Source organism: Salmo salar, chromosome 04 (assembly GCF_965601325.2).
Source record: "Salmo salar chromosome 04, fSalSal1, whole genome shotgun sequence".
Lineage (NCBI taxonomy): Eukaryota > Metazoa > Chordata > Actinopteri > Salmoniformes > Salmonidae > Salmo > Salmo salar.
In genome coordinates, this window is record NC_138294.1 from 25,317,204 (window position 1) to 25,334,548 (window position 17,345).

Sequence of the window (17,345 nt, forward strand, 5' to 3'; positions counted from 1 at the left end):
AGAATTGTTTTAACACTAATCATAGTGAAACTATCGCAAACTGTTTGAGTTGAAAAAATACAAACATATTTTTTTTAAAGAGCCAAAAGAGCCGTCTCTTTTTGGTGAACTGAGCCGAACGAGCCGGCTCACTGAAAAGACCCGGAATGCCCATCACTACTAACCACCATGCTACCTGCTGCACCTATATGATAGGGCTGAATTGAGATGTTTCTTACAGAAAAAATATGAAATACATATGCATAACTATGGTAGCAATAAAAAGGGATCAGTTTGGAGATTATGGGAAAATTAGACTAAAGGTGAGGATAACAGTTAATCTGACACAAGACTGAATCCAAACATTAACTGTTGATTTGTGTATTTTACATTTACTGTAATATTTGCCACATTTGTTGTTAACAAAATCTGAAAATACTCTGGATACATTCAGTAACATGAAAAATATTAATGGAAAATCTGGGGAAAGTGCAACATAAAACAAAAAAATTACAAGGGTTTGAGCGGTAGGTCTAACTGGTGTCTTCAAGTGGCCACACACCTCTCCAAAGTGTGCACAGTTCCTATGTAATTTCAATGCACTTTTATGACTCGAAGAGTCTACTAACTATTAGGTGCTATTTTGAGCTGTCCTAGCCGTGCTGTTGAGCACGCGGTTTTCTTTGGAACACAACTCTGCAGTCCCGCCATCACACAATTACTGTTGTTGTTCACGCATTCCAGAAACGGTCCATTTAAATCACAATCTGCACAGGTGGGCATAATTAGAAAACATGTTATATTGCCCACATGTCTAGCTAAGTAACAAAATACGATCTTACAGTGTTAGGCTTTCACAAGGCAATTCAGAGAAGCAGATCGTAAATTTGCTGCACATAGAATAGAGTCATGATTACATTGATGTGTGTTCAAATTTCTTAAGAAAACGACACACGGTCTCATTCTGTTCAAACTCCATTGCGTACACATATTTAGCAGATGTTTTTGCGGCGTTAGAACAACCCAGGGTATGACGCCATGTTATTTGTGACTGTACATCAAGCATAGTGATCATACATGTTGACAATGTATATTACATGAGTTTTATGATATGGAAATGTGAAGTGCACATTTGGACTAACTGGTTTTTGGCTTGCTTGTATGACATCAAAGCTGTATTTATTATAATCCTCAACATCGCATCTTGCAAAATACAATAAGTCCTCTTTATGTACTGCATTTCCCTCACTCAGACAACAACAAAAATTGCTAAAGTTGCCCAATTAGCGGGAGGCATGCGGTCAACTTCTTGCCGCGCACGGTGTTCAAGTTCAGAACAGCTGTCAGTCAAAACCATTACTGCGCTGGGAAGTGGAGACCTTGATCTCTGACGTCATGTATAGCATGTTACTGTATAGCATTCCAGTTTAGTCACTTATCAGAGTCCAAATCTGCTATTTTTAACCCTCTATACAGGTACGAGTGTAAAGAGCTACACTTAACATTTTACTTTTTCAATTGTTCGCAAGTATGGCCCCCACATGTTGAAAGTGTGTTTATTATCTGTGTGTACTACCTGAGGGAATGTATGTCTGTAATCTGTTTCACCTGTCTCTTCCAGGAGGAGGAGTGTCCAGAGGTGCTGCTGATGAAAGAGGAGCGGTATGAGGAGGGTCTGGGGAACCCTGAGGGGACCATGGTCATGGAGGACAACCAGACTACACCTCCTCCTGAACCCACAGAGGAACCAGCTGAGCAGCACAGGACCACACACAGTCTCACTGAGGTGAGCATACTGTAAACTGTCTGTATGGGCTCCCGAGTGGCGCAGCGGTCTAAGGCACTGCATCTCAGTGCAATAGGCATCTCAACTGTTCCTGGTTCGAATCCAGGCTGTATCACAACGACTCCCATAGGGTGGCGCACAATTGGCCCAGCGTCGTCCGGGTGTGGCTGGGGTAGACCATCATTGTAAATAATAATTTGTTCTTAACTGACTTGCCTAGTTAAATAAAAAAATGGTATTAGGTCAGGGCCCGGCGTATCCACAAAGCCTCTTAGAACATGAGTGCTGATCTAGGATCAGTTTAGCCTTTTAGATCATAATGAATAAGATTATTTGGAGAGATCCTAGAACAGCACTCGTACTCTGAGACTCTTTGTAGATACGGGCCCAGGGATTGATTCATTTTGTCATAGCCTTCCCTGTAGCTCAGTTGGTAGAGCATGGTGTTTGCAACGCCAGGGTTGTGGGTTCGATTCCCACGGGGGGCCAGCACAGAAAAAAAAAAAATGTATGAAATTGTATGAAATGTATGCATTCACTACTGTAAGTCGCTCTGGATAAGAGTGTCTGCTAAATGACTAAAATGTAAATGTAAATGTAAAATGTCTTAAGTGTGGGACTATGTCTTTGAATGATACAACCATGAAAGAGAGTTTAATAATCAAATCAACTAACATATTTGCATAGTACTCATAGTCCAATCAGAAGATGCTCAATAGCAGGGTGCTCATGTCCGATTTATTGATCCAACATCCTCTCACTCTGTATCTCTTACAGTCAGTAAACATGGAGGATGGGAAGCCTGATCTGCTGCTAGTCAAAGAGGAGACCATAGAAGACGGTCTAGAGAGCATTGATTTGCTGAGTAGACTAAAGATGGGGGAGCAAGGTAAGAAATACATGTAGCCTACATACCAGAGTTATTATAGTTTTGTGTTCTTATATTTGTTTTTCTTTCTATTTGTTTTAAAATAAAAATAAAAAATCAGTTTAGATTCAGTTAGTTTTCAGAACTGATTTACTCGCTTTGAAGTTTTATAAAAACATTTCTATTTCGTTTTTATATTTTTTTGTTTTAGGGACAGAAGTTGCCTATGCGTGGGAGGCTAGGAGCATTTATAATTTTTCTGTTTTGGGGATGTCACTACTTGCCACTGTGGGACAGTAATACATAAGGTGATGGGTCAGGTCGTTAGGTTTAAAGGTAGACTCAGTGAGATGACATAGATGCACCAAGTAAACAGTAGCAGTGGGTCAATTTCCTCAATGACGAGGAGCTTTGGAGTGCGAGGTTAAACTTCTTCGCTGTTTTCGTCCCGTAGCTACCAAGTTGTAGCAGCATGAAGCGCACCCATATTCAGATACTCTGTGACTGTGTGAGAGCAAAATCTTGCAAGGCTGACACCTGCCAGATCTTACAACACCTGGATACGTTTTTTACATACCTGCTGACCGCATCATGATCGCGTTCCCCTGCTCAGATGTCGCATGCATCAACCAATGGTTGCGTGCCACGTCATAGACTGCAGTCAGGCACCAAACTTCTGTACCATAAGATGTGGTTAGCTGATATGTACAGTGGCTTGCAAAAGTATTCACCCCCCTTGGCATTTTTCCTATTTTGTTGCCTTACAACCTGGAGTTAAAATAGATTTTGGGGGGGGGGGGGGGGGGGGGTTGTATCATTTGATTTACACAACATGCCTACCACTTTGAAGATGCAAAATATTTTTTTGTGTGAAAAAAACAAGAAATAAGACAAAAAAAATGAAAACGTGAGCGTGCATAACTATTCACCCCCCCTCCCAAAGTCAATACATTGTAAAGCCACCTTCTGCAGCAATTACAGCTGCAAGTCTCTTGGGGTATGTTTCTATAAGCTTGGCAGATCTAGCCACTGGAATTTTTGCCCATTCTTCAAGGCAAAACTGCTCCAGCTCCTTCAAGTTGGATGGGTTCCGCTGGTGTACAGCAATCTTTAAGTCATACCACAGATTCTCAATTGGATGGTGTTCTCGGGGTGATGAGAGGTGTTGGGTTTGCGCCAGACATAGCGTTTTCCTTGATGGCCAAAAAGTCTCCCACATGCCTTTTGGCGTACACCAAACATGTTTGCTTATTTTTTCTTTAAGCAATGGCTTTTTTCTGGCCACTCTTCCGTAAAGCCCAGCTCTTTGGGGTATACGGCTTAAAGTGGTCCTATGGACAGATACTCCAATCTCCGCTGTGGGGCTTTGCAGCTCCTTCAGGGTTATCTTTGGTCTCTTTGTTGCCTCTCTGATTAATGCCCTCCTTGCCTGGTCCATGAGTTTTGGTGGGCGGCCCTCTCTTGGCAGGTCTATTGTGGTGCCATATTCTTTCCATTTTTTAATAATGGATTTAATGGTGCTCCTTGGGATGTTCAAAGTTTCTGATCTTTTTTTGTAACCCAACCCTGATCTGTACTTCTCCACAACTTTGTCCCTGATCTGTTTAGAGAGCTCCTTGGTCTTCATGGTGCCCCTTGTTTAGTGGTGTTGCAGACTCTGGGGCCTTTCAGAACAGGTGTATATATACTGGGGATTATGTGACACTTAAATTGCACACAGGTGGACTTTATTTAACTAATTATGTGACTTCTGAAGGTAATTGGTTGCACCAGATCTTATTTAGGTGCTTCATAGCAAAGGGGGTGAATACATATGCACGCACCGCTTTTCCGTTTTTAACTTTTTGGAGAAAATTTTGTAAATTTTTTTAAACAAGTAATTTTTTTCATTTCTCTTCACCAATTTGGACTATTTTGTGTATGTCCATTACATGAAATCCAAATAAAAATCAATTTAAATTACAGGTTGTAATGCAACAAAATAGGAAAAACGCCAAGGGGGATGAATACTTTTGCAAAGCACTGTATAATAACCATCTAGGCGTTGTAAGATCTGGCATTTGTCAGCAACGTCTGAGCAGAGGAACACTACTGACATGTTACAGATATCTATTGCCGACTGCACAGTAAATGACGTGGTACGCAATCATTGGTTGATGCATGTAACATCTGAGCAGGGGAACGCAAGCAATATCTGCCGTGCTACTCATGGCAACGTCATCTCGCTGAGTCTACCTTTAAATTAAAGTAAATCTCAATGTGACCTGGCAGATTCAGAAGCTTAAACTCCATTAGGAAAAAAAGCTTAACTCTATTAGATTTTTGCACAATTTTATTTAGAAAAAACAACTACAACTGAACATAATTCATGATGGATTTTATTTAAGTTTGTTTTGGAGTCAAAGATAGTTTCAGTATAGTTGTAGTTTTTCAAATGGGTTTGTTAATTATTTTATTTCAGTTTACTAAATAGTTTTTTCATGATTAGTTTGTTTTAGTTTACTTTAATAACCTTGTATATAATAACCTTGTATATACAGTGCATCCAGAAAGTATTCAGACCCCTTGACTCTCTCAACATTGTTACGTTCCTGCCTTTTTCTAAAATTGATGAACAAATAAATACAGTTGAAGTCGGATATTTACATACACATTATTAGTAATTAAAACTAGTTTTTCAACCACTCCACAAATGTTTTGTTAACAAACTATAGTTTTGGCAAGTCGGTTAGGACATCTACTTTGTGCATGACACAAGTCATTTTTCCAACAATTGTTTACAGACAGATTATTTCACTTATAATTCACTGTATCACAATTCCAGTGGGTCAGAAGTTTACATACATTAAGTGGACTGTGCCTTTAAACAGCTTGGAAAATTCCAAAAAATGATGTCATGGCTTTAGAAGCTTCTGATAGGCTAATTGACATAATTTGAGTCAATTGGAGGTGTGCCTGTGGATGTATTTCAAGGCCTACCTTCAAACTCAGCACCTCTTTGCTTGACATCATGGGAAACTCAAAAGAAATCAGCCAAGACCTCAGAAAAAGAATTGTAGACCTCCACAAGTCTGGTTCATCTTTGGGAGCAATTTCCAAATGCCTGAAGGTACCACGTTCATCTGTACAAACAATAGTACACAAGTATAAACACCATGGGACCATACAGCCATCATACCGCTCAGGAAGGAGACGCGTTCTGTCTCCTAGAGATGAACGTACTTTGGTGCGAAAAGTGCAAATCAATCCCAGAACAACAGCAAATGACCTTATGAAGATGCTGAAGGAAACAGTTACAAAAGTATCTGTATCCACAGTAAAATGAGACCTATATTGACATAACCTGAAAGGCCGCTCAGCAAGGAAGAAGCCACTGCTCCAAAACCGCCATAAAAAAGCCAGACTACGGTTTGCAACTGCACATAGGGACAAAGATCGTACTTTTTGGAGCAATGTCCTCTGATCTTATGAAACAAAAATAGAACTGTTTGGCCATCTTGACCATCGTTATGTTTGGAGGAAAAAGGGGCATGCTTGCAAGCCGAAGAACACCATCCCAACCGTGAAGCACGGGGGTGGCAGCATCCTGTCCCCCTTGGGGTACTTTGCTGCAGGAGGGACTGGTGCACTTCACAAAATAGATGGCATCATGACGAAAGAAAATTCTGTGGATATATTGAAGCAACATGTCAAGACATCAGTCAGGAAGTTAAAGCTTGGTGACAAATGGGTCTTCCAAATGGACAATGACCCCAAGCATGCTTCCAAAGTTGTGGCAAAAGGGCTTAAGGACAACAGAGTCAAGGTATAGGAGTGGCCATCACAAAGCCCTGACCTCAATCTCATAGAAAATTTGTGGGCAGAACTGAAAAAGGGTTTACGAACAAGGAGGCCTACAAACCTGACTCAGTTACACCAGCTCTGTCAAAGAGGAATGGTCCAAAATTCACCCAACTTATTGTGGGAAGCTTGTGGAAGGCTACCCGAAACGTTTGACCCAAGTTAAACAATTTAAAGGCAATGCTACCAAATACTAATTGAGAGTATGTAAACTTCTGACCCAGTGGGAATTTGATGAAAGAAATAAAAGCTGAAATAAATCATTCTCTCTACAATTATTCTGACATTTCACATTCTTAAAATAAAGTGGTGATCCTAACTGACCTAAGACAGGGAATTTTTACTAGGATTAAATGTCAGGAATTGTGAAAAACTGAGTTTAAATGTATTTGGCTAAGGTGTATGTAAACTTCTGACTTCAACTGTACATCTCAATCTACACACAATACCTCATAATGACAAAGATTTTTTTTTTTTGCATGTGTATTGACAAAAGAAAACCGGAAATATTGCATTTCCGTACTATACCTGTCAAAAGTTTGGACACACCTACTCATTCCAAGGTTTTACTTAATTTGTACTGTTTTCTACATTGTAGAATAATAGTGAAGACATCACAACTATGAAATAGTTTTGGCATTCCTCTTGGCATTCCTCTAAATACACCTCTGCTGTCTTCAACCAGGATTGGTTCCTGCCTCATTGCCTGCGTGCGTAATGGGTCCGCGGTCAAACGACCACCCCTCATCACTGTCAAACGCTCCCTAAAACAGGCGATCAGGCCTTTCTAAACGACCTGGCCCGGGTATCCTGGAAGGATATTGACCTCATCCCGTCAGTAGAGGATGCCTGGTTGCTCTTCAAAAGTGCTTTCCTCACCATCTTAAATAAGCATACCCCATTCAAAAAATGTAGAACTAAGAACAGAACAGGTTCACCCCAGACCTGACTGCCCTTGACCAGCACAAAAACATCCTGTGGCGTTCTGCATTAGCATCGAATAGCCCCCGCGATATGGAACTTTTCAGGGAAGTCAGGAACCAATATACTCAGTCAGTTAGGAAAGCTAAGGCTAGCTTTTTCAAACAGAAATTTGCATCCTGTAGCACTAATTCCAAACATTTTGGGACACTGTAAAGTCCATGGAGAAGAAGAGCACCTCCTCCCAGCTGCCCACTGCACTGAGGATAGGATACACTGTCACCACCGATAAATCTTCGATAATCGATCATTTTAATAAGCATTTTTCTACGGCTGGCCATGCTTTCCACCTGGCTACCACTACCCCAGCCAACATCTCAGCACTCCTTGCAGCAACTTGCCCAAGCCCCCCCGCTTCTCCTTCACCCAAATCCAGATAGCAGATGTTCTGAAAGAGCTGCAAAATCTGGATCCCAACAAATCAGTTGGTCTAGACAATCTGGACCCTCTCTTTCTAAAATTATCTGCCAAAATTGTTGCAACCCCTATTACTAGCCTATTCAACCTCTGTTTCGTATCGTCTGAGATCCCCAAAGATTGGAAAGCTGACACGGTCATCCCCCTCTTCAAAGCGGGAGACACTCCAGTTAACAAACAGATCACCAACCATTTCGAATCCCTCCGTACCTTCTCCACTATGCAATCTGGTTTCCGAGCTGGTCATGTTTGCACCTCAGCCACGCTCAAGGTCCTAAACGATATCATAATCGGCATCAATAAAAGACGGTACTGTGCAGCTGTCTTCATCGACCTGGCCAAGGCTTTCGACTCTGTCAATCACCACATTCTTATCGGCAGACTCAATAGCCATGGCTTCTCAAATGACTGCCTCGCCTGGTTCGCCAACTACTTCTCAGATAGAGTTCAGTGTGTCAAATTGGCAGGCCTGTTGTCCAGACCTCTGGCAGTCTCTATGGGGGTGCCACAGGGTTCAATTCTCGGACCGACTCTTTTCTCTGTATATATCAATGATGTCGCTTTTGCTGCTGGTGATTCTCTGATCCACCTCTACGCAGACGACATCATTCTGTATACATCTGTCCCATCTTTGGACACTGTGCTAACAAACCTCCAAACGAGCTTCAGTGACATACAATACTCCTTCCGTATGCTCCAACTGCTTTTAAACGCTAGAAAAACTAAGTGCATGCTCTTCAACCGATTGCTGCCCGCACCCTCCCGCCCGACTAGCATCACTACTGTGGAAGGACCACCAGAGGGCAGGCTGGGCTCATGGATAGTAGTCCAACCAAGCATGTGAGTCAAGGTAACCAGAGGCAATTAAGCACAGCTGACGGTACTAATGACATATTCTATTTCCCCTACAAGAGAGTGGAGGGAACCAGCAGAGAGAGGAGGAAAAAGAAAGAATAAGAGTGGTTGTTCCACCAAAGCAGAGGATGTATCTTTTGGAAGGCGAGGAGAAGAAGAAGATAAACAATCTCTGGAGAATGGCCACCAAGAGAGGGGAGCTATCCACGAAGAACCATAAAGACAGTGACGAACCATTAAAACCTGTTGGGGCTAGGGGGCAGTATTTTCACGGCCGGATGAAAAACATACCCAATTTAAACAGGTTACTACTCTGGCCCAGAAAATATAATATGCATATTATTAGTAGATTTGGATAGAAAACACTCTGAAGTTTCTAAAACTGTTTGAATGGTGTCTGTGAATATAACAGAACTCATATGGCAGGCAAAAAACCTGAGAAAAATTGAATCAGGAAGTGGGACAAATTAGAAATGTAGTTTTTGTTTTGAATCCCTTGAAAAACTACAGTGACATAGGATTTACGTTGCACCTCCTAACTCTTCCATTGGCTGTCAACAATCTTTAGGAACTGGTTTCAACTGTCAGCTGTTACCAGGCAGATAATTATGGCTCAGTCAATCATTGGCCAGTCTGAGGAGAGGTGTCTTATGATGCGCGTGTACGTGACTTCGTCGTTTTTAAATTTTTCTTCTGGGATGAATACCTATTGCCCGGTTATAAAATTATCGCAATTTTACGTTAATAAATACCCTAAAGGATTAATTGTAAACATCGTTTGACGTGTTTCTACAAACGGTAATGGAACTTTGAACATTTCGTCTATGGATTTGCATCCACGCCACATGGCATTGTAAAGTGTTCTGGATGGGTCAACAAAACGGACGTATTTGGACATAAATGATGGACTTTGCAGAACAAATGAAAATTTATTGTGGAAGTGGGTGCCCATCCGAGTGCATTCCGCCGAAGATCAGCAAAGGTAAGTAAATATTTCGAACATATTGTTAGAGATTTGTCGACGTCGTGGTTGTAGGCTAACTGTATAGCTTAGCATTGAAGGCTACGTTCTGTACTCAGAATATTGAACAATGTGCTTTTTCCGTAACGTTATTTTGAAATCTGACAGTGGTTGCATAAAGGAGTAGATTATCTCTAATTCTTTAAATAATTGTTATAAATTCTATCAACGTTTATGAGTTCTTCTGTAAATTAAATGTGCCTATTCACCGGGGGTTATGGGGAGAAAACATTTTCTGAACGTCACGCGCCAATGTAAAAATTGGGTTTTTGGATATAAATATAAACTTGATCGAACAGAAAATGCATGTATTGTCTAACATGATGTCCTAGGAGTGTCATCTGATGAAGATTGTCAAAGGTTAGTGCTTAATTTTAGCTGTATATCTGGTTTTGTGATGGCTATCGTGCTTGGAAAATTGCTTTTTTTTTGTTGCTGAGGTGCTATGCTAAAATAATCTAATGTTTTGCTTTCACCGTAAAGCCTTTTTGAAATCGGACAATGTGATTGGATTAACGAGTAGAGTATCTTTAAAATGCCGTATAATACTTGAATTTTAATTTTGAGATTATTTTGTTTTGAATATCGCGCCGTGCTATCTCACTGGTTGTTGTCCAACCAATCCCGTTATCGGGATTGTATCTCGAAGGGGTCCTCAAGACGGTGACAAACCCGTGATTTTTGTTATAGTTTAAAGATAATCGTGTTGTGTTCCTGTTTCATCTGAAGAAGATGTGTGTTTTTCCTTGGGAGATTCTTATTGATTGTGTTGGAGTGTTTGTATTGACAGAAATCCCTCAATAGAGAACTGTGTTCAATCAAGAACGTTTATTCCACCTTTCCGGTTTAGAGTGACACCAAATTACTTGGTCAGCTCACACTACTCTGGACGGTTCTGACTTAGAATATGTGGACAACTACAAATACCTAGGTGTCTGGTTAGACTGTAAACTCTCCTTCCAGACTCACATTAAGCATCTCCAATCCAAAATTAAATCTAGAATTGGCTTCCTATTTCACAACAAAGCCTCCTTCACTCATGCTGCCAAACATATCCTCGTAAAACTGACTATCCTACCGATCCTTTACTTCAGCGATGTCATTTACAAAATAGCTTCCAACACTCTACTCAGCAAACTGGATGTAGTTTATCACAGTGCCATCCATTTTGTCACCAAAGCCCAATATACCACCCACCACTGCGACCTGTATGCTCTCGTTGGCTGGCCCTCACTACATATTCGTCGGCAAACCCACTGGCTCCAGGTCATCTATAAGTCTTTGCTAGGTAAAGCCCCACCTTATCTCAGCTCACTGGTCACCATAGCAACACCCACCCGTAGCATGCGCTCCAGCAGGTGTATTTCACTGGTCATCCCCAACACCAACACTTACTTTGGCTGCCTTTCCTTCCAGTTCTCTACTGCCATTGACTGGAACGAATTGCAAAAATCACTGAAGCTGGAGTCTTATATCTCCCTCTCTAACTTTAAGCATCAGCTGTCAGAGCAGCTTACCGATCACTGTACCTGTACACAGCCAATCTGTAAATAGCACACCCAACTACCTCATCCCCATATTATTTCTTACCCTCTTGCTCTTTTGCACCCCAGTATCTCTACTTGCACATCATCATCTGCACATCACTCCAGTGTTAATGCTAAATTGTAATTATTTCACTATTATTTATTTCGCTCTATGGCCTATTTATTGCCTTACCTCCCTACTCTTCTGCATTTGCACACACTGTACATAGATGTTTCTATTGTGTCATTGACTGTACGTTTGTTTATGTGTAACTGTGTTGTTTTTGTTGCACTGATTTGCTTTATCTTGGTCAGGTCGCAGTTGTAAATGAGAACTTGTTCTCAACTGGCTACCTGGTTAAATAAAGGTTAAAAAAAGAGAGATAGTCACCTGGAATGCATTTCAATTAACAGGTGTGACATGTTAATTTGTGAAATGTATTTTCTTCTTAATGCATTTGAGCCAATCAGTTGTGTTGTGACAAGGTAGAGTTGGTATACAGAAGATAGCCTATTTGGTAAAATACCAACTCCATAATATGGCAAGAACAGCTCAAATAAGCAAAGAGAAACAACAGTCCCTCATTACTTTAAGACATGAAGGTCAGTCAATCCAGAAAATGTCAACTTTGAAAGTCTCCTTAAGTGCAGTCGCAAAAAACATCAAGCGCTATGATGAAACTGGCTCTGGAAGACCCAGAGTTACCTCTACTGCAGATGATAAGTTCATTAGAGTTACCAGCCTCAGAAATCGGCAATTAACTGTACTTCAGATTGCTGCCAAAATAAATGCTTCACGGAGTTCAAGTAACAGACACATCTCAACATCAACTGCTTGAATCAAACAGAAAACACTACTAAAGGACACCAATAAGAAGAACAGACTTGTTTGGGCCAAGAAACATGACCAATGGTCATTAGACCGGTGGAAATCTGTCCTTTGGTCTGATGAGTCCAAATGAAAGATTTTGGGTTCCAATTGCCATGTCTTTGTGAGACGCAGAGTAGGTGAACGGATGATCTCCGCATGTGTGTTTCCCACCGTGAAGCATGGAGGAGGAGGTGTGATGGTGCTTTGCTAGTGAAACTGTCAGTGATTTATTTTAGAATTCAAGTCACACTTAACCAGCATGGCTACAACAGCATTCTGCAGCGATACACCATCCCATCTGGTTTTCGCTTAGTGGGACTATCATTTGTTTTTCAACAGGACAATGACCCAACACACACCTCCAGGCTGTGTAAGGGCTATTTGACCAAGAAGGAGAGTCATGGAGTGCTGTATCAGATGACCTGGCCTCCACAATCAACCGACCTCAACACAATTGAGAGGATTTGGTATGAGTTGGACCGCAGAGTGAAGGAAAAGCAGCCAACAGGTGCTCAGCATTTGTCGGAACTCCTTCAAGACTGTTGGAAAAGCATTCCTCGTGAAGCTGATTGAGAGAATGCCAAGAGTGTGCAAAGCAGTCATCAAGACAAAGGGTGGCTACTTTGAGGAATCTAAAATCTAAAATGTATTTTGATTTGTTTAAAACATTTTTGGTTCCTACATGATTCCATATGTGTTATTTCATAGTTTTGATGTCTTCACTATTATTCTATAATGTAAAAATAAAGAAAAACCCTGGAATGAGTAGGTTTGTCCAAACTTGACTGGTACTGTAAGTATTCAGTACTTTGGTGATGGACCTTTGGCAGCGATTACAGCTTTGAGACTTCTTGGGTATGACGCTGCAAGCTTGCCACACCTATATTTGGAGAGTTTCTCCCATTCTTTTCTGCAGATCCTCTCTGTCAGGTTGGATGGGGAGCGTCGCTGCACAGCTGTTTACAGGTCTCTTCTGAGATGTTAGATCAGGTTCAAGTCCTGGCTCTGGCTGGGCCACTCAAGGACATTCAGAGACTTGTCCCGAAGCCACTCCTGCGTTGTCTTGGCTGTGTGCTTAGGGTCGTTGTCTTTGGTTTCATCAGACTAGAGAATCTTGTTTCTCATGGTCTGAGAGTCCTTTAGGTGCCTTTTGGCAAACTCCAGGCAGGCTGTCATGTGCCTTATACTGAGGAGTGACTTCCGTCTGGCCACTCTACCATAATTGGTGGAGTGCTGCAAAGCTGGTTGTCCTTCTGGAAGGTTCTCCCATCTCCACAGAGGAACTCTGTAGCTCTGTCAGAGTGACCATCAGGTTCTTGGTCACCTCTCTGACCAAGGCCCTTCTCCCCGGATTGCTCAGTTTGGCCGGGCGGCTAGCTCTAGGAAGATTATTGGTGGTTCCAAACTTCTTCCATTTAAGAATGATGGAGGCCACTGTGTTCTTGGTGACATTTAATGCTGAAGACATTTTTTGGTACCCTTCCCCAGATCTTCGCCCCGACACAATCTTGTCTCGGAGCTCTAAAGACAATTCCTTCGACCTCATGGCTTGTTTTTTTTCTCTGACATGCACTGTCTACTGTGGGACCTTATACAGACAGGTCTGTGCCTTCCCAAATCATGTCCAATAAAAAATGTTTTACCACAGGTGCAATCCAATCAAGTTGTAGAAACATGTCAAGGATGATCAGTGGAAACAGGATGCACCTGAGCTCAATTTCAAGCGTCATAGCAAAGGGTCTGAATACTTATGTAAATAAGGTATTTCTGTTTTTTATTTCTAAAAACCTGTTTTGGCTTTGTCAATATGGGGTATTGTGTGTAGATTGATGAGAAACAAACATGTATTTAATCAATTTTAGAATAAGGTTGTAACTTAACAAAATGTGGAAAAAGGGAAGGGGTCTGAATTCTTTCCGAAGGCACTGTAATAACCAGTAAAAGATCTTCAATGGGAATAGTAATGTACCTGGATATTTTTTCTTTAATTTCATTCATGAATACAACTTATGTTTACATACAAAACACACATTATAATGTATGAACTTGACCAGGTAATTGACAAAAAAACTCCATATGTAAAGTTTTCTGCCATGTTTGTAAAGTTTATTTTCTAACTTCTTCCTGCAGGTGGTTGGCTGGAGGCTAACAGAGGAGACTGGGTGGCCATCTTGGATTCCCAAACCCAGACAGGTGCAGCCAAGCGTCCAGGGTACATTATCACCGAACAGGCCAGGACCAGAGGCGACATAGTGGAGGTCAGTGGATGGGACAGCATCCTCAACTCTGGGCTGAGGAACAACACTGTTAACCACAACCAGAAACAGACAATTGAACACAAAACAACATCCAAACTTAGTCTCCAAGACAACAGACTGGCTGAGACCAGGGCAAGGTGTAGATTTGGTCTGCAGGGACGGGGAGGTGTTGGTATGCGGCGGGAGAGAACAGACACAGACTCGGCTAGCGATGCTCCGTCCTGCTCCTATAGTTGTGATTCAGAGAGACTGATGGCGCCTCAGGTTAACCCCCTAACAGGTGCTGCCTTCAGCCTGTCTTCTATAGGATCTATCAACTGGAACATGGACCCTGCAACAACACAGACACTCCCTGTCCTTCATCCTCACACTCTAATGTTAAACCAGACCTCAGACAATGCCAGAGTCTCAACACAAAATGGCTACACAAGCCCATTAACAAATGAGAGTAGCAGAGACGGAATCAGGAAAGGTTTCAGTGCCAAAGAGAAGCGCTTCCACTGTTCATTCTGTGGGAAAGCCTTCACTTTCCCCAAACAGGTGGAGATCCACCAGAGGATGCACACGGGGGAGAAACCTTTTGGCTGCCACCTGTGCCGGGCCAGTTTCTCAGACTCATCAAACCTGAAGAGGCACCAGAGGGTCCACACAGGGGAGAAACCCTACAGCTGTCCCCAGTGTGAGAAGAGGTTCTCCCACCAGCACCAGCTAAAGATGCACCTGAAGGTCCACACGGGAGAGAGGCCGTTTGCCTGTACGCACTGTGGGAAGAGGTTCTCAGAGAGGAGCTACCTCAGGATACACCAGAAGAAAATGCACACGGCCCATGTATAGAGTATAGTGGTGACATGTAATGTAGTACTAGTTAGTATGTTTGTAGTCAATTATGTTGTTTTTGGATGTAGTTGGGAACTGGATGAGGTGAACTGAGCATGATGAGGCAGAGTAGATGATGTGGTGATGCTTATTGTGATGGTGTCTGTAAAAATGCTTCAACCTTGTCCTGTTGTTTGATGCTGGGGTTTTATGAGGAAATGATAGTCCCTTAATTAATGTTTACTTGACATGAAGTAGTAAAGATGTGTGTAATGTGATGTTGAACCTTTTCCAAAGTATTCTCAAATGAATTTGATCAAATCGAGGGTACCAGATTTACAGAAAAGGTAAAGTGTTACCACAGTGAGAAAAGTTATTCTACTTGTCACATGTATTATTTTGTGCAATAAAAGTTCTGTACTTCACGTTGTGAGCGTAGGAACATTTTGTTGAAATGAAATACAATATTTTTTCTGTGCTGACTGGCTTGTTTTTTTTTGTATCATTGAAGGGACTGAGTTTCCCTTATCTCAGTGGAACCAAAACATTATACTTAATTCTTGAATTATTATTTTTTATAATAAACTCCAAGTAAGTTGAGACAAATTGGTAAGTTGAGCAACCCTTGTTTCTAGGTAACCATACACACAATAATTTCACCAAATAAGTCATAATTTCATTGAGTCTGTGAAGGAAGAAACGACATGGAAAAAGTGGTAACAAGTTAGGTCCAAAAAACAGATTCAGTCAAATTAATGTATTAGAGGTTTCATAATGCTTGTATCTAAACCAAAATGTATTATTTTAAGATTGTTCTATACATTAGTTGGGGTCTCTATAAGCTTGAGGTCCTAAACATAGCATGAAAGTGCATCCATGTAGCTGTATGGGCTAATATAGTCAAAATGTTTGCCTTGGGGTAAGTTGAGCCAATGGAAGTGTTTTACTCCCTGGTGTAATGCAAGGCATTATCACTGTTATATGAGGTTACAACAGGGCCTGGTCTATGGTAAAAGTGTTTTTAAAAAGTATTGAGTGTTTGTTAGGTGATAAGGCTGTGTTAAACTATGCTTAAAATTATTTTGAAAAAGCGATTGTGTTGAATTGTATTTTTGACTACTTTTACTTCACTCCATTTCTAAAGAAAATAATGTACTTCTTACTCCATTCATTTTCCCTGACACCCAAAAGTACTTGTTACATTTTCAATGCTTAGCAGGACAGAAAAGTGGTCCAATTCACTAACTTATCAAGAGAACATCCCTGGTCATCCCTACTGCTTCTGATCTGGAGGACTCACTAAACACAAATGCTTTGTTTGTAAATGATTTCTGCGTGTTGTAGTGTGCCCCTAGTTATCCGTACATTTTAAAAACAAGAAAATTGTGCCTTCTGATCTTCGTATTATAAGCAATTAAAAAAGGATTCATACTTTTACTTTTGATACTTCGGTATATTTTTGTAATTAGATTTACTTTTGATACTTAAGTATATTTAAAACCAAATACTTTTATACTTTTATACTTTTTTTTATTTTTCTGGATGACTTTCACTTTTACTTGAGTCATTTTCTACAAAAGGTATCTTTACTTTTACTCAAATATGACAATTGGGTACTTTTTCCACCAATGGGAGTCGGATAGTGAAAGCTTAGAAATCAAACCTGGCAAAAGTGAAGAAAAAGAACCTGAAGACTTCTGAGCCTCACCCCAATCATCAGGAAAATGCCTGAGATGACTCTGGCCCAGTGGGAGTATGATTTGTGGTGAATTCATGCCTTTTGGCCAACCAATTGGTGGCTGCGTGGAGAAGGAGCTCTGTATTGTTATCTCAGTCAAAGTATCTAGAAGTGGACTTACTGTTTTTCTTCCGCCCAGAAGAAGCGGGAACTCCACATCTCGCTCCTCGGGACAAGAGCTGTGTCTTGCTTTGCTATCTGGAGCAGAGCACCGGTGAAAGGAGTGATAACTGGGGTGGCTTTGAGTGTTGAGGTGGAACAACTGAAGTTGAGGATCCCTGGTGTCTGTGATGCACGCCGTTTGGTGGAACGCAGACCCGGTGGCGAGTGCGATATTGAGGAGACCCGGTCTATCCTTCAGAGTTTTGATGTTGAGTGTTTACCTGATA

At 41.3% G+C, this 17,345-nt stretch overlaps 1 protein-coding gene across 1 annotated transcript in view; it reads left to right on the forward strand.

Annotated features, from left to right (window-relative positions):
• Positions 1 to 15,643, forward strand: part of LOC106602409 (uncharacterized) — a 28,329-nt gene extending 12,686 nt beyond the window's left edge. The window contains exons 4-6 of the mRNA XM_014195028.3: positions 1,601 to 1,765; positions 2,543 to 2,654; positions 14,275 to 15,643. Coding sequence (XP_014050503.3) covers positions 1,601 to 1,765; positions 2,543 to 2,654; positions 14,275 to 15,236 — 1,239 coding nt within the window. The 3' untranslated portion in view covers positions 15,237 to 15,643. The remainder of the gene's footprint in view (positions 1 to 1,600; positions 1,766 to 2,542; positions 2,655 to 14,274) is intronic.
• Positions 15,644 to 17,345: the final 1,702 nt, after the last annotated feature.